Source organism: Corythoichthys intestinalis, chromosome 13 (genome assembly GCF_030265065.1).
Source record: "Corythoichthys intestinalis isolate RoL2023-P3 chromosome 13, ASM3026506v1, whole genome shotgun sequence".
NCBI classification, from domain to species: Eukaryota; Metazoa; Chordata; class Actinopteri; order Syngnathiformes; family Syngnathidae; genus Corythoichthys; species Corythoichthys intestinalis.
This window is the reverse complement of record NC_080407.1, coordinates 17,923,811-17,947,790: the sequence shown is the minus strand read 5'-3', so window position 1 is coordinate 17,947,790 and position 23,980 is coordinate 17,923,811. Positions and strand designations below refer to the sequence as shown.

The window sequence follows — 23,980 nt, the reverse complement described above, 5'->3', positions numbered from 1 at the left end:
TTTGCTTTTAACCAATAACCTAGACTGTTTTACGTTCATATCTATAGAAATTCCCGGATTTACACATTTATTTGCAAGAATGTACAACTTAAAAAGCTCTTTGTTTCGTGACAGCCACTATGTTGCATTTTGTACCTCTACACAATAGCGTAACTTTAGCTTGAAAGATTTACATAAAATGAACGATAACTGCACTTTTTTTCCCCTTTAACCAGGAATCTAGACTGTTTTACGTTAATATCTATAGAAATTCCCAGATTTACGTATTTATTTACAAGAGTGTTCAACTTAAAAAGCTTTCTTTTGTGACGGCCGCCATGTTGGATTACACAGACAAATAGCTTCAAATGTTGAACGATAACTGCCAGTTTTTTTGCTTTTAACTAAGAATCTAGACTGTTTTACGTTAATATCTATAAAAATTCTGCGATTTAAGCATTTATTTACAAGAATCTTCAACTTAAAAATCTCTCTTTTGTGACAGCTGCCATGTTGGATTACACAATAGCGTAACTTTAGCTTGAAATATTTACGTAAAATGAATGATAATTGCCCGTTTTTTTGTTGTTGTTTTTTTTTGCTTTTTACCAAGAATCTAGACGGCTTTACGTTCATATCGATATAAATTCTGGGATTTGCGCATTTATTTAGAAGAATTTTCAACTTAAAAAGCCCTTTGTTTTGTGACAGCCACCATGTTGTATTTTGTATCCATACACAATAGCGTAACTTTAGCTTGAAATATTTCGTAAAATGAATGATAATTGCCCATTTTTTTTGCTTTTAACCAAGAATCTAGACTGTTTTACGTTCATATCTATAGAAATTCCAGAATTCACTGATTTTTTTTTTTTTTTACAAGAATTTTCAACTTAAAAAACGCTTTGTTTTGTGATGGCCGCCACGTTGGATTACACAATAGCGTAACTTTAGCTTGAAATATTTACATAAAAATTTTGCTTTGAACCAAGAATGTAGACTATTTTACGTTCATATCTATAGAAATTCCAGTATTTACGTATTTATTTACAAGAATTTTCAATTTAAAAGCGCTTTGTGACGGCCTCCATGTTGGATTTTGCATCCATAAACAATAGCCTATGTTTAGCTTGAAATATTAATGTAAAATGATGGATATCTTCCAGGTTTTTTGCTTTTAACCAAGAGTCTAGACTGTTTTATGTTCATATCTATAGAAATTCCTGGATTTACGCATTTATTTACAAGAATTTTCAACTTAAAAGCTCTTTGTTTCGTGACGGCCGCCATGTTGGATTACACAACAGCATAACTCTAGCTTGAAATATTGCTTAAAATGAATGATAACTGCCTGTTTTTTTGTTGTTGCTTTTAACCCAGAATCTAGACGCTTTTACCATTCTTGCCCCTACTAGCAGTAGAGGGCTTGTAGGGGTGATTGCGTTGAGGTCTGGGAAAGCGGTCGGCTCTCGGGGGTCTTCCTCCCGGCTCCCGAAAAACAGGCCGTTGAGAAGATTGTCCTTCCGCAGAGAACGAACGTGCAGTTCTCGGCGCAGGTGGACCTCTGGTTGCAGAGTGATAGGTAGGAGCACGTCTGTGGGGGGGCCTGGAAGCTCGCTGCAGGACAGCAAACACTTGCCTGGACCTGTTGGCTTCCACAGCTCTCTCAAGGGTTTGTTGGGCCGCTGGGCCAAACACCTGACCCGGCACAACAGGTAGAGTGCGAAGCGCGCCCCTACACGACTCAGTCAGAGGAGACTGTGCCAACCATACTTGACGTCTGGCCACAGTAAGTGTTGACATGAGCCTGCCAAGCTCCCTGGACATATATGCGAACGTCTGGAGGGAAGCATCGCTCAGGTTCTGAACACTCTCATTGACACCAGCGTCCCTCAATGACTGTGAAAGGGCCAGGGCAAGGTGGGAAAACGTATTACCCAAGCGGCCAATCCGAGCCGCAACAACATAGGCCTTGGTAAGGAGCTCATCAGTCACCCGGCACTGAGAGCGCGGGCACCGAGCCTCCGCGCGGGCAGCATCCGCCGGGTCCACTATCAGGCTCGCGACAATGCTGTCCACCGACGGCATCTTGCTTAACCCGTATTGAGCCGCCCTACAGTCCTGGGACAAGTGGGTGGATGACTTAGGATCTGCCCAGCAAAGCTGAAGCTCTTTGATATAGGGTAGCGAAGCAGGCACACAGAATTGCGGTTTTTGAGCGGTCTTAAAGAAGGTACTAGAAACCGAATTCTCAGCTGGTAGAGTCTCAATGTCCAGTTGTGAAAGGGCTAACTGAACCGTTTGCTTTATGAAAGACAAACCAGGACCTGGATTTTGGGGGTAGGGACTCAGATGCGTCAAAGTCCGCCACTGAGGGGCCGACGTCACTGCGGTGCACCTGCTCAGGCACGCTTTCAATGACACCCGCGGTTGCACTCACATCCCCCCCAGGCTGTAAACTCAGAAGCAATGATTTAATCTGAGCAAACTCAGAAGCTAAAGTGTCAACTTTAGCAGATAGCATGTGGCCGCTATCACAAGCTTTCTTTGATGAGGTGGCCTCAATATGCTGCGTCTTATGGCGCTTGGTCGTCTTTTTCGGGCTCGACGCCAACGTTTCGTGAGGAATACCATTTTCCAACATAGCCAGTCTAGCGGACCTTTCTGACAACGAGATGCAGACACAGTGAAGACACGCTTCGTCGGTGAGTGCCTTCCTTAAATGCTCAGCGCCCAGACACAACGGGCATAAAGCGTGTCCGTCTTCCGGGCTCAGGTGGGCTAAACAGCGATTACACGCGTTCACTAGCGGCCCCGACATATGTACACACAGCGCGAGCCGCACTCACGAACTCCGGAGCGAGTCGTACCCAGAGCGAATAACACTCAAGGACCAGTCCACAGTAATGAGGCTCAAACCAAAGAAATCAAAGCATAGAAGACACTCAGTTACAGATGGAGGAGGCGCGGAGCGAAAACACACTCACGCATTCCCGTTGTATAAATGCAAGGAGCGAATAACACTCACAGCACAAAATAACGGCGCGGAGCGAGAACACTCTCAGCCTAAACAGTCGACAACCCGGGTCGGGTTCGGAAGAAACAACCGCGGTGACACATTAGCCGGTGTGGGCCCGAGGCGAAATATACGCACAATAATACAATAATATGTAACCGAAGAAGTTTAGGAAAGCGATAGTCCAGCCGCCTGCAGCCTCAGGAGGACGTAACCCACGTAGCTCCAACCAAGTTGGTTTCAAGGCTTCCGGCAAGCGTGGGAAAACATGGAAATACCACCTTCGCTGATGCGAGTACATTCCGAAAAGGAACTAGTGCTGGGTGAGTGGGTGCCTTATTGGCCTGTGACGTCACCCAGGTCACGCCCACTGGCGTGACTTTGTTGGCATTTTATTCTCGACCTTTGTGCTGCGCACACGTAGCTATCCAGGTGCTAAGCACCGCCCTCTGGCGGTCAGGAGGAATGAAATAGAACTGCCCATTTTTTTGCTTTTAACCAAGAATTTAGACTGTTTCACGTTCATATCTATAGAAATTTCGGGATTAAAGCATTTATTTACATGAATTTTCAACTTAAAAACTCTTTGGTTTGTGACGGCTGCCATGTTGGATTTTGTATCTTCACAAGAGCTAACTTTAGCTTAAAATATTTCCATAAAATGAATGACAATTGCCAATTTTTTTGTTTGCTTTTAAGTTTTAACCAAGAATCTATACTGTTTTACGTTCATATCTATAGAAATTTCGCAATTTAAGCATTTATGTACAAGAATTTTCAACTTAAAAAGCTCTGCGATGTGATGGCCGCCATGTTTGATTACACAATACCGTAACTTTAGCTTGAAATATTTACGTAAAATGAATGATAACTGCCCATTTTTTGCTTTTACCCAAGAATTTAGACTGTTTTACCTTCCTACCTATAGAAATTCCTGGATTTACGCGTTTATTTCCAAGAATTTTCAACTTAAAAAGCTCTTTTTTGTGATGGCCGACATGTTGGATTACACAATAACGCAACTTTAGCTTGAAATACAAACAGAAAATGAACGATAACTGCCCTTTTTTTTGCTTTTAACCAAGAATGTAGACTGTTTTATGTTCATATCTATAGAAATTCTGCAATTTACGCATTTATCTGCCTGTTGGATTTCACAAAAGCCTAATAGCTTGAAATATCAACGTAAAATGAACAATAACTGCCCGGTTTTTTGCTTTTAACCAAGAATCTAGACTGTTTTACGTTCATATCAATAGGAATTCTGCGATTTAAGTATTTATTTACAAGAATTTTCAACTTAAAAAGCTCTTTGTTTTGTGAACGCCGCCATGTTTGTGTTTGTGTTGTTTGCCATGATTGTGTTCCTCTACACAATAGCAGAATTCAACCTAAATAACTTGTGATTGTATATGGAAAAATTCAAATTTTGCTTTTGTTGAGTAAAATTGAGATGATTCTGCATGCTCTCTTCAAGTATTAAGTGTCTGATGTGAAAATTGAGTGAATTATTAGCTGCATAAAAATATTAAGTTGCTATTTTGGGCAAAAACCTATACACGATATGTTAAATATTGCTATTGATCTTCAAAATATAGGTGATTATTAGAGGTGTGCAAAATTTCCGATTCTTAGATTATCCGCGATTCGGCCGTGGAAGATTCGAGAACGATTCACAAACATCCAAATTCCGATTACTGAAATATGCGAAGTAAAGCGGAAGTACACAACACTCAGCGCGCCGCGCGGTCTTCGGGACGGAACGGAGCGAGAGTAGCTAAACATCATGCTTCCCATTACCCGGCCCCTCGGGTAATGCCAATGCTCAACTCACGGCTCTAGCTCAACTCATGCAACGAGATAAAAAAAACACAACAACATACCTGACTGCTGCCGAAAAGCTGCTACAAGTACATCCATATAATGTTACGGTAAATATCATTTATATAGGACTAGATACAATATAGATTTGGTAGTGTTAGCAGCACATCTACAAAAAGCTAGATGCGGGCGTTATAAACGGCCGCCATCTTAAAGCAGTACACTTCCCTGCAAGGCTGTTGTAGCGAACCTTCCAAGCAAACCTAATTAACTTTTTTATCTAAAATACTCCTAAATCGGTAAAATATTGACTTGAATCTATCTTTAAAATAGTTTTAAAACTTTCACATGTCGAAAGTAGACAAAAGGCAAATTATGGAATAACGGGAGCAATTTTAACAAATTTAACGGTTGATTCACAACATTAAATTAATTGAATGTAGTTTAAAGCTGCTGATACAGAATGGGGACAGGAGTTTTTTATTTAATGTTATTTTTGTATATTTGTTTACTGCTATATGTTAACTTGATACTGAAATAGTAGTGTGGTTTAGCCTGAGAGTATTTTTGAACAATTTTGTGTACTAATGTACAAAACATAAAAAAAAAAAAAAAAATTAAAAAGGGAGGGGGGTGCATCAATAATCGTTTTATAATCGAATCGGAGCCTCTGAATCGTAATCGCAATCGAATCGTTAGGTGCCCAGAGATTCCCAGCTCTAGTGATTATCTCTGCATTTGGTGATTTTTGTGCAGCTAGCGTAAAATTTGAGAATTTTATAGCCATTTTAAGTTTCATTATAATTGTATAAAAAAATAATTAATCAGGATTTTATTCGGGAACGACTTAGAATTTTTTTTATGTCGCTACTCATGGAGACTCTTATATGCCTAAGGGAGGTTCCTGTTTTGTTTAGGTTGCTACCGGCTTTGGTTTTGAAAATATTTGAAGTTTTTGAAAATCGGCCCCCTACGGATCGGGCCCGACCCCCATCAACTGAAAGTGAAATCTATTCCACAGCGACCGCAACTCACCGAGATCGACGTTTGTAGCCCAGAAACCGGAGCGACACTGGAAGCGGACAGAACTCTGAGGAATGATTGAGGAATTGCATCTGGCGCCCATTAGATAGTGGATCTGAAATAGAATCTGAAAGGACAACACCTCGTGTAAACAACCACGTGAAAAAGCGAAGAATTGCTTTCGACGTGGACTCTCCACTCACAAGTCTCTTGCAGTAAAGCAACGCCGTTCCACTGTGGTTGGCCGTGGCCCACGTCGTGAAATTAATCACGTGGTCCAGTTGCCGACGGAGTACATTGATTTCATCCTGCTGCTTTTTCAGAACTAGCTCGTGGTCTTTAGTAAGTGACTTGGGGAAAATATAGCTTTAATAAGCAAATTGTCAAAAAATTAGAGCGATTTGAAGTTTCAAACCAACCTCGAGCTGGTTGGCTAGAACTTTTCCCTTCCTGTTGATCTCCATAATCAGGTTGCAGATGGCCTTCTTGATTTCATTTGTGACAGACTTTCGGTTTTCTTCAACTTGCTGCAGTCTGAAAAATTTCCGAGAGTTCACAACCGAGTCGACAGCGTCGATCCGCTACGATAATTACCCGTTGCTTATCGAGGACGAGATCTCCTCGATGGCCTTTCTTTTGTCTTGCAACTTCAGCGTCATGTTCTCCAGATATTGCCTGTGATGCCTGTACGCGTCCTCTAAAAACTGGTAACTGGATACAATGAATATTGTTAGGAGTTCCCAAAAAAAATCGATCATTACATGCATCGCGATTCGACACGTGACGATTCGATTACAATTCATAAAGGTTCAAAAACGATGATTTTCACTCAGAGAGGGGAAGAGAGATAGTTTGTTGCTCCTTGTCTTTCAGATGTCCAGCAGTAGTTTTAAGGCATTTCAATTGAAAAATATCCTGAGTGTGTTGCTAAGACCTGTGTGCGTCTATAAGAGGTGAGTACACGAACCCTCTTACCTGTTTATCCTTTATTGTTGTGGTTTTCGAGATGTTAATCGTTAGCGCCCAGCGCTAAGCTAATTAGCTAACATGTATTTCATATGCAGAACGTGTAAAACCATGACTAAGTACAGCGGTAACACTACAAACATGCGAAATAGTACAGAAATCTTTTGTTGCAAGTGCTGCCTGGGAGCCGACAGGCGTGTGTGCGGGCAGGGAGAGAAGAAAGTGCGCGCGCTGTAATGAGTGTGTGTGTGACGGTGTTGTTTTTTTTGATATTTTCGGCAAAAAATGCCACAAGTTAAAAGTGATTAAGAGCAGATGTGATTTCCACCTGTGACTCAAAGAGTTACACAAGGGAGGTAACACTGTGAAAACAAAGTATATTGCTTAAAATAAGTCTTACTTCTAAAGACACTTTGTGTCCAGAAAATGTGGAATACATTCCACCAGTGTAAATTTTATTGTATTGCTGAGATAAATAAGTACTCCTTTTAAAATGGTTGTTTTTGCACTTTTTGTAATAAATAAATAAATAAATAAGCAGCGTAAAGCAGCTTTTTTTGTTGTATGGGCATGTCTCCATCGTTCCTGTTGAATCATAAGGATATTTTAAACAAACAATGGACATAATTTTGTCTGGCTACTTTTTTAATCAGTAATGTACAAATCATCGATAATCGTGAAAATCGCAATAACCGTGATAATCGTTATCACATGTGTCAAAAATAGCACCCTGAATCGTAATCGAATCGAATCGTGGGGTGCCTAAGATGGAACACCCCTAATTGTTAGCATAGCGGAAACTTTGCGATCCGAATTTCGATACTTCTGCATACTTGTGATCCTTGTGTTTGAGCAACTGACAGTCACGGCACGTGAGGCGATCGCACGTCTCGCAAAAAAGCTTCAGCGGCTCCTGCTTGTGGATGTCGCAAAACACGGGCTTCTGCGAGGAAACAGCTACTGCTTCTACACATGAGAAGAGAATATCAATATTTTTTTCAACTGTAAATGATTGCCAAACCGGTTTATTCGTGCTACCTGGTGACATTTCCTTCTTCTGCCGTATGGTGTGATCTCGGGTGAACTTCACCCTCTGGTGCGCCTCGATGCAGGTCACGCATAAGAATTCCACGCATTCCAAACAGTAGCCTGTTGCTTCCGTGTTGTCGTCACAGCTCATACATACCTGTCAAACCATAAAGTGTGAATATAAAGTCGACTTTTGGACAAAAAAATTGACATTTTATCCGGCGAACCTGGCTGTTTTTTTCCATGGTGCTGCTCGGCACCTCTGCAGAGTCCTTGACAAAAAAATTATCCAACATGTCCATTTCCCAACATTCGTTTTGGCATACTGGACAGCGGATGGTACCCACTGGAAGGAGGGATCAAATGATATATTATCACACCTCTAATACTATCGAAATGGTGATGTAACGTGATATTTGTTTCGCGCAAAAGGTTATCGATGTGCTCCCACCAAGAACCAGAGACCATTGCACAAGTCACTATAATCAGAGTCACAAGTAAGTCTCGAGTCTTACCTGTTGTGGGGAAGTCGAGTCGTGTCACAAGATTGTGTCGAGTCACGAGGTTATGTCAAGTTGTCGAGTCATGAGGTAATGTCGAGTCAAGTTGAGTTGAGTCAATGTTATGTTGTGTCTAGAGGCCATGTCGAGCCGAGTCACAATGTTGTTGGATAGATGAGTCGTGTCAAATCAAAAGGTTGACGAGTAACAGGTTAGTGAAGGCCTCTTGTCAAGGAGTCTTGAGTCTGTTGTGGGCAAGTCCAGTCACGAGGTTATGTCCAGTCAAGTCGAGTCGTGTCAAGCCAAAGTCTTGTAGAATCAAACTGAGTCAAGCTCTATGGTCATGGAGTCTGGAGTCATTGTCTCACAAGTCGAGTCTCAAGTCATACCTGTTGTGGGCAAGTCGAGTCACGAGGTTATGTCGAGTCAAGTCATAAAGGTTGTAAAGACGAGTTGTGTCAAGTCAAAGGTTGCAAAGACAAGTCGTGTCAAGTCAAAAGGTTGGCAAGTCAAATTGAGTCACAGGTTCATCAAGACGTCTCGTCAAGGAGTCTCGAGTCATTGTCTCACGAGTAGAGTTGAGTCTTGAGTCTGACCTGTTGTGGGCAAGTCGAGTCACGAGGTTATGTTGAGTGGAGTCGAGTCACGAGGTTATGTCGAGTCTTGAGATCATGTCGAGTCGAGTCACAAGGTTATTGTATTGATGAGTTGTGTCAAGTCAAAAGGTTGTCGACTCAAGTCGAGTCATAGGTTAGTCAAGGCCTCTTGTCAAGGAGTCTCGAGACATTGTCTCACCAGTCGAGTCTCGAGTCTTACCTGTTGTGGGTCCCGTCATAAGGTTAGGTCCAGTCAACTCGAGTCATATGGTAATGTCGAGTTGTGTCAGGTCAAAGGTTGTAAAGACGAGTCGTGTAAAGTCAAAAGGTTGTTGAGCCAAATTGAGTCACAAGTTAGTCAAGGCCTCTGGTTAAGGAGTCTCGAGTCATTGTCTCATGAGTCGAGTCAAGTCTTGAGTCATACCTGTTGTGGGCAAGTCAAGTCGAGCAGAGTCATTGGGTTATGGTGAGTCACGAGGTTATGTTGAGCCAAGTCAAAGGTTGTAAAGACGAGTCGTGTCAAGTCAAAGGTTGTAAAGATGACTCGTGTCAAGTCAAAATGTCGAGTCAAAATGAGTCATAGAGTAGTCAAGGGCACTGGTCGAGGAGCCTCAAGTCATTGTCTCACGAGTCGAGTCGAGTCTTGAGTCATACCTGCTGTAGGCAAGTCAGGCAGAGTCATGAGGTTATGTAGAGTCGAGTCAAATGTTGTAAAGAAATGTCGTGTCAAGTCAAAGGTTGCAAAGACGAGTCGTGTCAAGTCAAAAGGTTGTTGAGTAGTCAACACGTCTGGTCAAGGAATCTCGAGTCATTGTCTTACAAGTCGAGTCGAGTCTTGAGTCTGACCTGTTGTGGTCAAGTCAAGTCGAGTCATGAGGTTGTTGTATAGATGAGTTGTGTCAAGTCAAAAGGTTGTCAACTCAAGTGGAGTCACAGGTTAGTAAAGACCTCTTGTCAAGTGTCGAGTCATTGTCTCACCAGTCGAGTCTCGAATCTTACCTGTTGTGGGCAAGTCCAGTCACGAGGTTATGTCAGTCAGGGTGAGTCATATGGTAATGTCGAGTCGTATCAAGTCAGAGGTTGTAAAGACAAGTCGTGTCAATTCAAAAATGTTGAGTCAAATTGAGTTACAAGGCCTCTTGTCGAGGAGCCTCGAGTCATTGTCACACAAGTCAAGTCGAGTCTCAAGTTATACCTGTTGTGGGAAAGTCGAGTCGAGTCACGAGGTTATGTTGAGTCGAGTCATAAGGGTGGTAAAGACGAGTCGTGTCAAGTCAAAGGTTGTGAAGACAAGTCGTGTCAAGCCAAAAGGTTTTCAAGTCAAATTGAGTCACAGGTTAGTCAAAACGTCTGGTCAAGGAGTCTCGAGTCATTGTCTCACGAGTCGAGTTGAGTCTTGCCCTATTGTGGGCAAGTCAGGTCAAGTCGAGTCATGAGGTTATGTTGAGTGGATTCGAGACAAGTCACGAGGTTATGTTGAGTCTTGAGATCATGTTGAGTCGAGCCGAGTCACAAGGTTATTATATTGATGAGTCGTGTCAAGTCAAAAGGTTGTTGACTCAAGTCAAGTCACAGGTTAGTCAAGGCCTCTGGTTAAGGAGTGTCGAGTCATTGTCTCACCAGTCGAGTCTCGAGTCTTACCTGTTGTGGGCAAGTCCAGTCACGAGGTTATGTGCAGTCAAGTCGAGCCATATAGTAATGTCGCATCGTGTCAAGTCAAAGGTTGTAAAGTCTTGTCAAGTCAAAAGGTTGTCGAGTCACAGGTTAGTCAAGGCATCTCGTCAAGGAGTCTCGAGTCATTGTCTCACGAGTCGAGTCTCTCCTGTTGTAGGCCAGCCAAGTCGAGACATGATTATGAACATGGTTATGTTGAGTGAAGTTGAGTCGAGTCACAAGGTTATGTCGAGTCGAGTAATAAGGTTATGTCAAGTCGAGAGGCCATGTCGAGTCAAGCCGAGTCACAATGTTGTTGTATAAATGAGTCGTGTCAAGTCAAAAGGTTCATACAGGTTAGTAAAGGCTTCTTGTCAAGGAGTCTCGAGTCATTGTCTCAGTAGTTGAGTCTCACCTGCTGTGGGCAAGTCGAGTCACGAGGTTTGGTCTAGTCAAGTCGAGTCATAAGGTTATGTCGAGTCGTGTCAAGTTAAAGGTTGTCAAGTCATGTCAAAAGGTGGTCGAGTCAAATTGAGTCACAGGTTAGTCAACGCCACCGGTGGAGGAGTCTCGAGTCATTGTCTCACGATTCGAGTCGAGTCTTACCTGTTGTGGGCAAGTGTCGTCGAGTCACGAGGTTATGTTGAGTCGAGTCACAGGTTAGTCAAGGCCTCATGTGAAAGAGTCTCGAGTCATTGTCTCACGAGGCCAGTCTCGAGTCTTCCCTGTTGTGGAAAATTCGAGTCACGAGGTTATGTGGAGTCGAGTCATTAGGTTACGTCGAGTTGAGTCATAAGGTTGTATAGACGAGTCGTGTCAAGTAAAAGGATGTAAAGGCGAGTCGTGTCAGGTCAAAAGGTTAACTCAAATCGAGTCACAGGTTAGTCAAGCCCTCTGGTCAAGCTGCCTCGAGTTGTCTCATGAGCTGAGTCGAGTCTTACCTGTTGTGGGCAAGTCGAGTCGAGTCACGAAAGTATATTGAGTCGAGTCACGAGGTTATGTTGAGTCACGAGGTTATGTCGAGTCGAGTCATGAGGTTATGTCGAGTCGAGTCACGAGGTTACGTCGAGTCTCAAGATCATGTCGAGTCACAAGATTGTACGGATGAGTCGTGTCAAGTCGATGGTTGTAAAGACGCGTGTCAAGTCAAAAGGTTGGCAGGTCACAGTGAAGGCCTCTAGTCAAGGAGTCTCGAGTCATTGTCTCACGAGTCATCGAGTCGTGTCAAGTCAAAACGTTGTCGAGTCAATTATCAGTCAAGGGCACTGGTCGAGGAGCCTCAAGTCATTGTCTCACGAGTCAATGACTTGAGTCACAGGTTAGTCAAGGAATTGCATCACGTGACTCGTGACCCCCATACTTCACAGTGGGTATGAGGTGCTGTCTACATGCCAACAAGCTGTTTGGGAGGTATGCACGGAGAAAACCTTTCCTCACCCACAATCATAAAGGCAAACGTCTGGAGTTCGCCAAGCGGTATTGGGGCTTCAACTGGGACCATGTACTTTGGTCAGATGAGACCAAGACTGAGCTTTTTGGCAACAAACACTCTAAGTGGGTCTGGCGTGCCACGAAAGATGCGCATGCTGAAAAGCACCTCATACCCACTGTGAAGTATGGGGGTGGGTCAGTGATGCTGTGGGGCTGTTTCGCTTCCAAAGGCCCTGGGAACCTTGTTAGGGTGCATAGCATCATGAATGCTTTGAAATACCAGGACATTTTAAATCAAAATCTGTTGCCCTCTGCCCAAAAGCTGAAGATGGGTCGTCACTGGGTCTTTCAGCAAGACAATGACCGTAAACATATGGCCAAATCTACACAGAAATGGTTCACCAGACACAAAATCAAGCTTGTGAAACATTATAGGAGAAGATTAGGTGCTGTTTGTTGGCAAAAGGGGGTTGTACAAAGTATTAACACCAGGGGTGCTAATAATTGTGACACACATTATTTGATGTCAAATAATTATTTCTTTATGTGGGATTTTTTCCCCACTGAATAAATGCACTTGGATTGAAGGTTGGATTTTTCTCTTTTTTTCCATTAAGGTCCCATATTATTTGAATTAAAAAATATATTAGAAGCTAAAAAACACATCTTAACCAGGGGTGCCAATAATTATGGAGGGCACTGTAAGTCGTGTCAAGTCGAAGGTTATAAACACGAGCTGTGTCAACTGTCAAGTCAAAAGGTTGTCGATTCAAGTCAAGTCAGAGGTTAGTCAAGGCCTCATGTCAAGGAGTCTCGGGTCATTGTCTCACGAGGCGAGTCTCGAGGTTGAGTCGAGTCATAAGGTTGTAAAGACAAGTCGTGTCAAGTATAACAGGTTGTCGATTCGAACGGAGTCGCAGGTTCGTCAAGGCCACTGGTCAAGGAGTCTCAAGTAATTGTCTCATGAGTCGTGTCGAGTAGAGTGTCTTACCTGTTCATTTTGGGGCATTTCACATCATTTCCTGTTGATTTTCGGTCACGTACTTTTCCTTTTTGGACATTTAAAGGTCACTTCCTGTTGATTTGGGGTTACTGAAAATTAAGTGACTCAAGAATTCCTCAGAAGTGACTCAAAATCAACAAGAAGTATGATATAAATGCACTACAATGAACAAGAAGTGACCTGCAAAAGCCCACAAAACACTGGCTGAGAATTCTCTGGTTTCACTGCCATTGATGGCGCTAGACGTCCAATCCAGTAAAAATTAATCGGATGTCTAGCAACGTCAAGTAAGCTAACGTAGAATGAAGATTTTCGGAGCAACCTGTTTTCTATCTATTCTTGACGGGAGCATATAGATAACCTTTCAGGCTACAAGGTATCGCGATCTATCACCTTTTTAACATATTGTCACACCACAAGTATTTTGTGTTAATGCTCAAATTGTACTGAACAGTAAAACGGGTTCTGGCTTCAACAGAAACTAGATTTTAGCTTGATGATAAGGGGAAAAATGTGATTTAACGATAAATTCATGTCCAACTTTTCTTGAGACAATTGAATGCATCTTGTATTGACTAGAATTTTTGGTTTAGTGATGTTAGTTGGAAGTGATGCTTCACTCACGTTGCTTGTTGTTGTCCACTTGTCCGAGAGGGTTTAGAGACTGATCCCTTCTTGGTTCGACGCCCCTGAACGGTGCAGGCAGACATCTCTTGCAAAACGAGTGGAGACAAGGCAGCAATTTGGGCTCTCGGTTGTGAAAGCTCAATTTACAAACGGGACATGTGTCCATCAACCCCATGGCGCTTTGGGGCTTGGGCTTCTCTTCCCCGAGTGGTAAACTCTCCGCCTCGTTCTCAACGATGATGACAATATCGTCGTTCTTAACAGATTTGCAACTCGGATCCATTTCACTGACGCGTATTGATTATATTGGGGAAAGTCAATGACGACCCTGTTACGTTAAAAGACAAAATTTTGATTTAGTTTTTAATTACGTTAAACTCGGGGGCATCTCATAGTTATTCCGTTACAAATACATTCGAATTAACAAGCATATTGTTGTTATGTTTGTAATAAATGCGTCGGAAGTAGTTAGCTAGCATGTTAGCAACTTAGCGTTCAAGTCGTTTAATACATTAAAACGCGAGATATTAAGTGTATTTACGATTAAATTACGTTTAAATAACATCTTATGTGCTTAGTAAAGAATAAAACTCACACTGGATACATTAAATTGAAGAAAATTTGTCTTTAGGAAACGCGTCCATCGGTTCTTTCTGCTCAAAAGAGGCACACATTGCCCAGAATGCTTTGCGCCGTCTTAAAGCGACAATGTCCCACTCGTAAGACAAAAATAACGTAGGATTTCACTCAAAACGAGTGGAATAATGAGCTGGGTGACGCAGTTATTACTTGACATTGTCGCTCTTTGGACCTGGGTGGGGTTTCGCCGCGACTAAAGGGCGCGCAGTAAGATTTAAATGACACATATTTCAGCGTTACTTCATCGGTGCACACGTTACGGAGCTGAGGAAATTGATGAATTATTGACAATTTGCTAATGATGAACTGGACGGCTGAAAGTCACGCTGTCCCTCTTTGCGACGGGACGAGCATACCTGTCATAGGACTGGGTACTTACGCAGATCCGCGCACGGTAAGAAACATTCCACCACATCTGGAAATTGTGCAAAAAATAACTTCAACCTAAACCTCTGTTAACTTATTCCCCGACCTCAGACTCCTAAAGACACTGCGTATAACGCTGTAAAAGTGGCTATTGAGACAGGATACAGACACATTGATGGAGCTTTGGTTTATTTCAACGAACATGAGGTGGGACAAGCCATCAGAGACAAAATAGCAGATGGAACTGTCAAACGAGAAGACATCTTCTACTGTGGAAAGGTTTGCAAAAGGGTTTCAGTTGAACGAACATTTTTGCATGAATTAATATCGACTGTTAACAATGGATTTGTTATGCAGCTCTGGAACACATTCCACCCACCAGAACTGGTCCGGCCTGCTCTGGAGAGAACTTTGAAGACTTTACAGTTGGAATATGTCGATTTATACATCGTTGAGTTACCCTTGGCGTTTAAGGTACAGTCGTGGTGAAGGAAACATACGGCTCAAGAGCTGCATGTGGCTCATTTGGTCATTCTTAAGCACAGTTTTGAACAATGCAATGGCAGCTTTGTTGACATAACAACCATAAGGTTAAAAAACATAAGTTTTTTTTGGTGTGTGACAATCAGGGCTGCAGTTATCAATTATTTTAGCCGTCGATTAATCTATTAAATAGTTCGAATAATCGAGAATTCGGCTAAGGAACATAAAATTTAACATACTTGAACTCAAGGGCGTAGGTTTGCATAAGGACGGTAGGGACATAACACTACCAACTTTTCAGGATGATCAAATTATCCCCACCAACTTTTAAGCAACCTTATTTGCATTATTTCATGACTTCATATATATAGGTTATTCAGATTGTCTTCCTATATGTTGTAAGGATAGACTTGATCCTACCATTATTAAGTGAATTACAGTACTTTAATTATGTTCAAGCCATAAGCGGATGTTAAGGGGTGGCCGAAAAGTATCATTGCATGAAATTTACGTTTCTATATATTAAGGTTGTTCCGATCATGTTTTTTTGCTCCCGATCCGATTCCGATTGTTTTAGTTTGAGTATCTGCCGATCCCGATATTTCCCGATCCAATTGCTTTTTTTCTGCTCCCGATTCAATCCCAATCATTCCCGATCATATACATTTTGGCAATGCATTAAGAAAAAGATGAATAAAACTCGGACGAATATACACATTTAACATACAGTACATAAATACTGTATTTGTTTATTATGACAATAAATCCTCAAGATGGCATTTATGACATGACACTGTAGCCAATTGATTCAAAGCTTCATTGCTTCAAGAGGCTTTGTTTGGCCGTCGCTGCTCCCTTGAGGGAGATAGTCAACCTCTGCTGCCACCTGCTGTCAACACCGTTGTTGTCCAACGTGCCTCCTAGCATGCATTGCAGCGCTACAGATGGAAATAACAATCAAAATTCATGTTCTGTTCTTCAGTTACTGTTCCAGTTGTTTCATTAATTGCTTGTTATTGTATTTGGTAACACCTTGACAATGGTGCCTTAAGACTGTCATTAGACAATCATAATTTTGACATGACACTGTCGAGAGCATTAATGAACGCTTATAACAGATGTCATTTAGTGTCTTCTGGCAAATGATCTCGTTTGAATGCATGTTAAAGATCAGACCTGGAAAAAAATGGAGTTAGTAACATAATTTGCCGGATGACCCTTAACTACATCTGTCATAAGCATTCAGTAATGCCCATGATAGTGTCATGTCATAATTATGACTGCTAATCATGACTGTCTTGTCCGCTACAGATAACAATCAAAATTCATGTTCTGTGCTAATTATTTCTTCAGTTACTGTTCTAGTTGTTTCATTAATTGCTATTGTAGTTGGTAAAACTTTACTTGACAACGGCTTCATAAGACAGTCATAAGACCATCATAATGATGACATGACACTATCATGGGCATTACTGAATGCTTATGACAGATGTCATTAAGTTTCATCCGGCGAATTATGTTACTAACTTCATTAATGTCAGCTTGGATATTTTACATCAATACAAAAGTGAGATGATTTGGCGGAAGACACTTGATGACATCTGTTATAAGCATTCATTAATGCTCATGTCATAATTATGATTGTCTAATGGCAGTCTTAAGGCGCCTCTGTCAAAGAAAGTGTTACCAAATACCATAACTAGCAATTAATGAAACTAGAACATCAACTGAAGAAATAATTTGCGCAGTACATGAATTTTGATTATTTACATCCATAGCGCTGCAATGATGCTACTAGGCATGTTGGACAACAACCGTGTTGACAGCAGGTGGCAGCAGAGGTCGACTGTCTCCCCCAAGAAAGCAGTCATGGCCAAATGAAGCTTCTTGAAGCAATGAAGCTTCGTCGTAGTTCATTTGGTCTTATGACAGTCTTATAATGCCGCTGTAAAATAAAGGCAAGGCAAGGCAAATTTATTTATATAGCACAATTCAGCACAAGACAATTCAAAGTGCTTTACATCACATGAAGATCATAAAAATCACAAATAGATGACACCTGTTATAAGCATTCATTAATGCTCATGTCATAATTATGATTGTCTAATGGCAGTCTTAAGGCGCCTCTGTCAAAGAAAGTGTTACCAAATACCATAACTAGCAATTAATGAAACAACTAGAACAGCAACTGAAGAAATAATTAGCACAGTACATGAATTTTGATTGTTATTTACATCCATAGCGCTGCAATGCATGCTAGGAGGCATGTTGGACGAAAACAGTGTTGACAGCAGGTGGCAGCAGAGGTTGACTGTCTCCCCCAAGGGAGCATTGATGGACAAATGAAGCCTCTTGAAGTAATGAAGCTTCATGGCGGTTCATTTTGTCTTATGTCAGTTCTATAATGCCGCTGTCAAATAAAGTGTTACCAATAAAGATGTCCCGATCGATCGGGTCCGATCACATCATTTTCAAAGTATTGGAATCGGCAAAAAAGTATCGGACATGCCTTTTAAAACATTTTTTAAAATTTATATCATTTTCTAATTGTATTTAAAGAGCATATGACACGAGAAAAAAAAGTCTTAAATGGCATTATTATGTGAATTAGAATCATATTTTGAGACGATTCGACTATATACAACAATTTAGCAAAGCACAGATGACGAGAAATTAGTCTTTTAATCTGCCAGTTAGCCACGCCTACCATTATAGGGCTTTAGCGTCCCCAACAGGTGGATGACGTCAGCGGTAGACTGGGCTCATCGGTTTTACTATTCAGCCCATTGAGGGGGAATTATTCACAACGAGGAAAACGTGACAAAGAGAGCCGCAAAATGTCATTGTTTCAGTCTCTCTACTCCAATATTTTTACAGGATATTCTTTTTATCCAAGTATTTTCCCCAATAGCTATATAAATGGCTTGAGAAGGACCAGTCAGCCCGTCGAGGGGGAACTATTCACAACGAGGAAAACGCGACGAAGAGAGCGGCAAAATGTCATTGTTTCTCTCTCTTTACTTCAATATTTTTACAGGATATTCTTTTTATCCAAGTATTTTCCCCAATTGCTAAATAAATGGCATGGTCATGACAAATAACAGTCTTGTGCTGAATGGAATATGAAATAATAAAAATGCATTTATTCAGGACGACATGGCAAAATTACTCCATAATGGTCAAAACTGTCGACTTCACCTTTACTGTCGCACCTCCCGAACGATATTTTATGACACCTAAATCGGACATATGTCATTTCCTTCCCCGGCTTCGGAGAATGTAAACAAACCAGAAGGCGTGACAGCTAGCCGACATGCTAACCCGAACCGAGTGATGTTTCAAAGTCTTCGAAGAGGAAAATCACACATAACTATCCTGGATTATTTGACATGACGACCCGGTTGTCGATTGTCTTCGCGGATCAGCAAACCGCCCGGCGGAGAGCAATTTACAGTTCGTTCCCCGGAGGAGGGTGGCTGGAGTTGTTGTGCAGCTAACGTGCTGCTGCTAATGAGCATTAGGAGAGCTTTTTACATGCCTATCAATGATCAAACGTAAGTAGTCCTTCATTTAAAGGAAGTTTGTACTGTTTACTTTGTAATCGCTGTATTCGTATTTGACATAATACAAAACAAGATGTTTACTCACTTCCTCGTAAGTCCAATGGTCCCACAGTAGTAGGGCTTGTTTTGGCCAATATCCACGGTGAATGGGAACCTTTTGAAACTCCAAAAAGGCGCATACGCCTCTCCCGCACACAGAATGATTTTTCTGCAGCCGTTTGGCTGGCGTGATGCAAAAAATAAACGTATTAATCCGCAAAATCAGCTGAATCCTTCGTCCTCATACAAAACAGTACACTGTAGAGTGAAGAGGACGTCTTCTACCGTACACGTCACAGCGCCCTCCTCCTCAATGCAAGACCGAAGCCGAAAGTCACTCATTTTCATGGCGCGGGATTCAAAAAACTAAATAAAAATAGCGATCGCTTCCACACACATCCAAGCGGCCCATATCATTCACGGGCATAAAATACCGTGTGTATTATGAAATAAACATGGTTTTTCGTGTCACAGGCACTTAAACTTTACAGACAAAATGTCTTACACTCATCCAGAGTAGTTTTGGCTTAAAGTAGGGCTACAAAATTTATTGCGTTAACGGCGGTAATTAATTTTTTTTAATTAATCACGTTAAATAACGCATGCGCTGCACGACCCACTCACGCATTGTCGCGTTCAATCTATAAAAATGCTGTTTTACCTATAGATAACACTAAAAGGCAGCGTATAATGAGTAGAGAGAATTTTAACAGCCTTTGGAGCCATTTTTTATGTGGCTAAAGCCTTACAATACCTCTCTCAGCAATTAAAAACAACGTGGGAGGCAATGTGGGGAAGAAAGATAGTAGTTGATCATATTCTTAACTCCCTATTTCCTTCCCAACGCAGAGAAGATATATCAATTGGTGCCCCTACACATAGTCATGGTTGCACTTCCCATCATGCATTTGGGCAGAAGTTAAATGGCTGCAGTAACATTTACTGAAAGCTCAACAAATACACTCGATGGCAATATTTAGTCACAATATACAAAGTCACATTTATCCTTTAAGAATTACAAGTCTTTCTATCCTTGGATTCCTCTCACAGAAAGAATGTTAATAGTGTAAATGCCATCTTGAGGATTTATTGTCATAATAAACAAATACAGTACTTATGTACTGTATGTTGAATGTATATATTCGTCCGAGTTTTATTCATTTTTTTCTTAATGCACTGCCAAAATATATATGATCGGGAAAAATTATCGGGAATGATTGGAATTGAATCGGGAGCAAAAAAAAAAAGCAATTGGATCGGGAAATATTGGGATCGGCAGATACTCAAACTAAAACGATCGGGATCGGATCGGGAGCAAAAAAACATGATCGGAACAACCCTAGTTACCAAATACCATAACTAGCAATTAATGAAACAACTAGAACAGTAACTGAAGAAATAATAAGCACAGAACATGAATTTTGAGTGTTATTTACAAATGTAGCTCTGCAATGCATGCTAGGAAGCATGTTGGATGACATCAGTGTTGACAGCAGGTGGCAGGAACTACGGTAGTTCAATTTATGATATTATCATGATTATTTTTTACAGCCAGGCGACAACTTCTACCCGAGAGATGAAAATGGGAAATTCATCTATCATGACACAGACCTCTGTGCAACTTGGGAGGTGAAGTGAATTATTAACTTGAGTATTGATTGTCAACACACTACTAAAAAAGCCTCGACCTTTTTTTTTTTGCATTTCGTTTGCTTGAATCCCTTGCAAAGGCTTTGGAAGCTTGCAAAGACGCCGGACTGGTGAAATCGCTCGGGGTGTCCAACTTCAACAAGCGCCAGCTGGAGCTGATCCTCAACAAACCTGGATTGAAACACAAACCAGTTTCAAATCAGGTGCAAAAAAAGTGGATTTAAGCAAGGGCGTAGATTTGCATACGGACGGTAGGGTCATGACACTACCAATTTTTTAGGATGCTCAAATTGACCCCACCAACTTTTAAGCAACCTTATTGGCATTATTACATGAGTTCAGTTCGCGATTATCACGATTATCAATGCATCGTGCATTACTGATTAATAAAGTAGCCAAACAAATTTATGTCCATTATTTATTTAAAATATCCTTATGATTCAACAGGAACGATGGAAACATGCATATACAACAAAAAGCTGCCCTTAATCTGGTTTTTTATTTATTTATTTTTTACAAGAAAGTGCAAAAACATGAACCATTTTAAAGGGAGTACTTATTTCTCTCAACAATACAATAAAGTTTACACTGGTGGAATGAATTCCACATTTTCTGGACACAAACAAATAAGACTTAACCAATATACTTTGTTTTCACAGTGTTACCTCCCTTGTGTAACTGTTGGAGTGACAGGTGGAAGCACAACTGCTCTTGATCACTTTTAACTTGTGGCGTTTATTGCCGAGCACATAAAAAAAACAACATAGCCACACACACTCATTACAGCACGCACACTTTCTTCGCTCCCTGCCCGCCCACGCGCACACACGCCTGTCGGCTCCCAGGCAGCACTTGCAAAAACAGATTTCTGTACTATTTCTCATGTTTGTAGTGTTACCGCTGTACTTATTCATGGTTTTACCCGTTCTGCATATGAAATGCACGTTAGCGAATTAGCTTAGCGCTAACTATTAACATCTCAAAATCAAAAACAAAAGGCTAAACAGTACAAGAGGGTTCGTGTACTCACCTCTTATAGACGCACACAGGTCTTAGCAACAGACTCAGGACATTTTTCAATTAAAATGCCTTAAAACTACTGCTGGACATCGAAAAGACAAGGAGCAACTAACTATCTCATTATGTTGAGCCTGCCATTTGTCCCCTTTTTACTTGCTGAATGTGCCAGTTCATTTTTTCCCTTAAACACACGTTTGATTGGCTGATGACATGACCCCTCCCCCACACAAACACACACACACACTCACAGCCCAGACAGAAATCCAACATGACGACGAGGGATATTAGAATTTTATTTCGGCAAGCAGCAGCACCAACCACTGAAAGTAGTGTAAGAAGACGCCAATGTTGTGGAAGTGGGGAACACACCACTAATTTTGCTACTGAAAGTCCGACCTGCATCAGAGTTAGCATAACATTAAACATTTACAGTATACTGTTAACATTAATTGTGAGAAATGTAGTGAACCGAGGTTTCACCCCTTCTCCCCAATTTTCATTTTTATTTTATTTATGTGGTCTTAAAGCAGCCAAAAGGACCTTTCATTTTTTTGTTGAGTTTGGTTGTGTTTTTGGACAAAAGCAGTAGTGTTTTACCTGAAGGAACGTTCCATTTTTATTTATTTTTGGTCTTGGTCCCTATCAATGTTGAGACCAAACCTACGCCCTTGGATTTAAGCATTCATTTTTGTCACTGCTGCGACTTATACACTGAAAAAATGGGTCGTTTTATGATAGTTTATGCATTAAAAATGCAAATCTACCATGTCTTCTCAGGTTGAATGCCACCCTTACTACACTAACCCAAAGTTGTTGGAGTATTGCAGGCAGAAAGATATCGTCATAGTGGGATACAGCCCTTTAGGGACATCTAGAGATGCATCCTGGTATTGCAAACGTCACTCAACTGATTAATACCCGGAAAAAAGTCATTTTTGTTCAAGAAATGGCTATCTTGTAGATGTAGAAATGTCATTTCCCGACAGGGTGAACTTAACCTGCCCGCCACTGCTGGAGGATGAGCTTCTTGTGTCACTGGCTAAAAAGTACAAGAAGACCACAGCTCAGATTGCGCTCAGGTTTAACGTCCAAAGAGGAGTCGTGGTTATTCCAAAGAGCTTCAGCCCACATCGTATCAGGGAGAACTTCCAGGTTGGCCATTTTAGAACCTTGGATGCACGACAATAAAAATTTTAAACTATTCTATCCGTGCAGATCTTTGACTTCTGCATTTCCGACGAGGACATGAAAGCCATTGAAGGTCTCGACAAAAATATTCGCTTCGTGGAGCTTCTCATGTGAGTCATACAACATCGTTTTTTAAAAAAATGAAATTTACAAGCTTGTTATTACACAGGTGGGCCGACCATCCCGAGTATCCTTTTCACGATGACTACTAAAAACCGAGGAAGTACATTTTCTGCTAATCCTTAATGTGATTTGGAGTAGGATACGAATCAAATACAATCAGCTATGCTACATTTTTAAAATATTTTAGTTGAAAATGAGTTTTTCCCATCTTGTTTTTGGATTAACCATTCATCAGTGTGTTATGTGACAATATTTTTAACAGGTGATGCTTTAAATGTCGATCAAAAAATTGTTTTAATGATCATTTATGGGCTTTTAAACAATACTGCATGAATTTAAGTGGAATTATAAGTATGTTCAATAAAATAACCCAAGACAAAAAAAAAAAGTTTTCTATTATTCGCCTCAACGACTCCGAGTTGATAGCGTAACTACCGTAGCAAACAACAGCGACAAGCGGTGTTAATTATTAAAAAGGGACTTCAGAAAAATTAGTTCTTTTTTTTACATAGTCACAGTGAACTGTGAATATGACATTTAACGTGGCTGAATCCAGATGGTCCCTGTTAAGACAAACATAAAGTAAGTTTATGAGTAGGGCTGTCAAAATTATCGCGTTAACGGGCGGTAATTAATTTTTTAAATTAATCACGTTAAAATATTTGACGCAATTAACGCACATGCCCCGCTCAAACAGATTAAAATGACAGCACAGTGCAATGCCAACTTTTTACTTGTGTTTTTTGGAGTTTTGTCGCCCTCTGCTGGCGCTCGGGTGCGACTGATTTTATGGGCTTAAGCACCCATGAGCATTGTGTAATTATTGACATCAACAATGGGGGGCTACTAGTTTATTTTTTGATTGAAAATTTTACAAAATTTTTTCTAACGAAAAAATTAAGAGGGGTTTTAATATAAAATTTCTATAACTTGTACAAACATTTATCTTTTAAGAACTACAAGTCTTTCTATCCATGGATCGCTTTAACAGAATGTTAATAATGTTAATGCCATCTTGTTGATTAATTGTTATAATAAACAAATACAGTACTTATGTACCGTATGTTGAATGCATATATCCATCTTGTGTCTTATCTTTCCATTCCAACAATAATTTACAGAAAAATATGGCATATTTTATAGATGGTTTGAATTGTGATTAATTACAATTAATTTTAAAGCTGTAATTAACTCGATTAAAAATGTTCATCCTTTGACAGCCCTTTTTATTAGTTTTATTGATTTGGCAGATACATTGTCCTGAA

The 23,980-nt window shown here is 40.9% G+C and overlaps 2 protein-coding genes across 5 annotated transcripts in view; one reads left to right on the top strand and one right to left on the bottom strand.

Moving 5' to 3' along the window:
- trim24 (tripartite motif containing 24) overlaps positions 1 to 14,451 on the bottom strand; it is a 25,653-nt gene extending 11,202 nt beyond the window's left edge. For 2 of the 4 annotated variants that reach the window (XM_057853904.1, XM_057853906.1), the window contains exons 1-8: positions 14,240 to 14,450; positions 13,642 to 13,972; positions 8,062 to 8,180; positions 7,639 to 7,991; positions 6,434 to 6,550; positions 6,259 to 6,373; positions 6,043 to 6,189; positions 5,852 to 5,966 (exon numbers count right to left, since the gene is read on the bottom strand). In XM_057853904.1, the coding sequence (XP_057709887.1) occupies positions 5,852 to 5,966; positions 6,043 to 6,189; positions 6,259 to 6,373; positions 6,434 to 6,550; positions 7,639 to 7,991; positions 8,062 to 8,180; positions 13,642 to 13,927 (1,252 nt within the window). In that variant the 5' untranslated portion in view covers positions 13,928 to 13,972; positions 14,240 to 14,450. Of the gene's footprint in view, positions 1 to 5,851; positions 5,967 to 6,042; positions 6,190 to 6,258; positions 6,374 to 6,433; positions 6,551 to 7,638; positions 7,992 to 8,061; positions 8,181 to 13,641; positions 13,973 to 14,239 lie in introns of all 4 variants that reach the window. The other 2 variants (XM_057853907.1, XM_057853905.1) reach the window with 2 other exon arrangements.
- Positions 13,604 to 23,822, top strand: LOC130927836 (aldo-keto reductase family 1 member D1-like). The gene is made up of 9 exons (XM_057853911.1): positions 13,604 to 14,677; positions 14,761 to 14,928; positions 15,007 to 15,123; positions 20,286 to 20,363; positions 20,465 to 20,587; positions 22,182 to 22,291; positions 22,391 to 22,556; positions 22,620 to 22,702; positions 22,762 to 23,822. Exons 1-9 carry the CDS (start codon positions 14,582 to 14,584, stop codon positions 22,802 to 22,804), a joined length of 984 nt encoding a protein of 327 aa, XP_057709894.1. The 5' UTR covers positions 13,604 to 14,581; the 3' UTR covers positions 22,805 to 23,822.
- Positions 23,823 to 23,980: the final 158 nt, after the last annotated feature.

Excerpts from the sequence above, each read along its gene's own strand:
- LOC130927836 (XM_057853911.1), top strand. The coding sequence starts at position 14,582 with ATGATGAACTGGACGGCTGAAAGTCACGCTGTCCCTCTTTGCGACGGG. Across the intron at positions 14,678-14,760 it reads CTTACGCAGATCCGCGCACG|ACTCCTAAAGACACTGCGTA; the intron begins GTAAGAAACATT and ends CCCCGACCTCAG. Across the intron at positions 20,588-22,181 it reads ACAAACCAGTTTCAAATCAG|GTTGAATGCCACCCTTACTA; the intron begins GTGCAAAAAAAG and ends ATGTCTTCTCAG.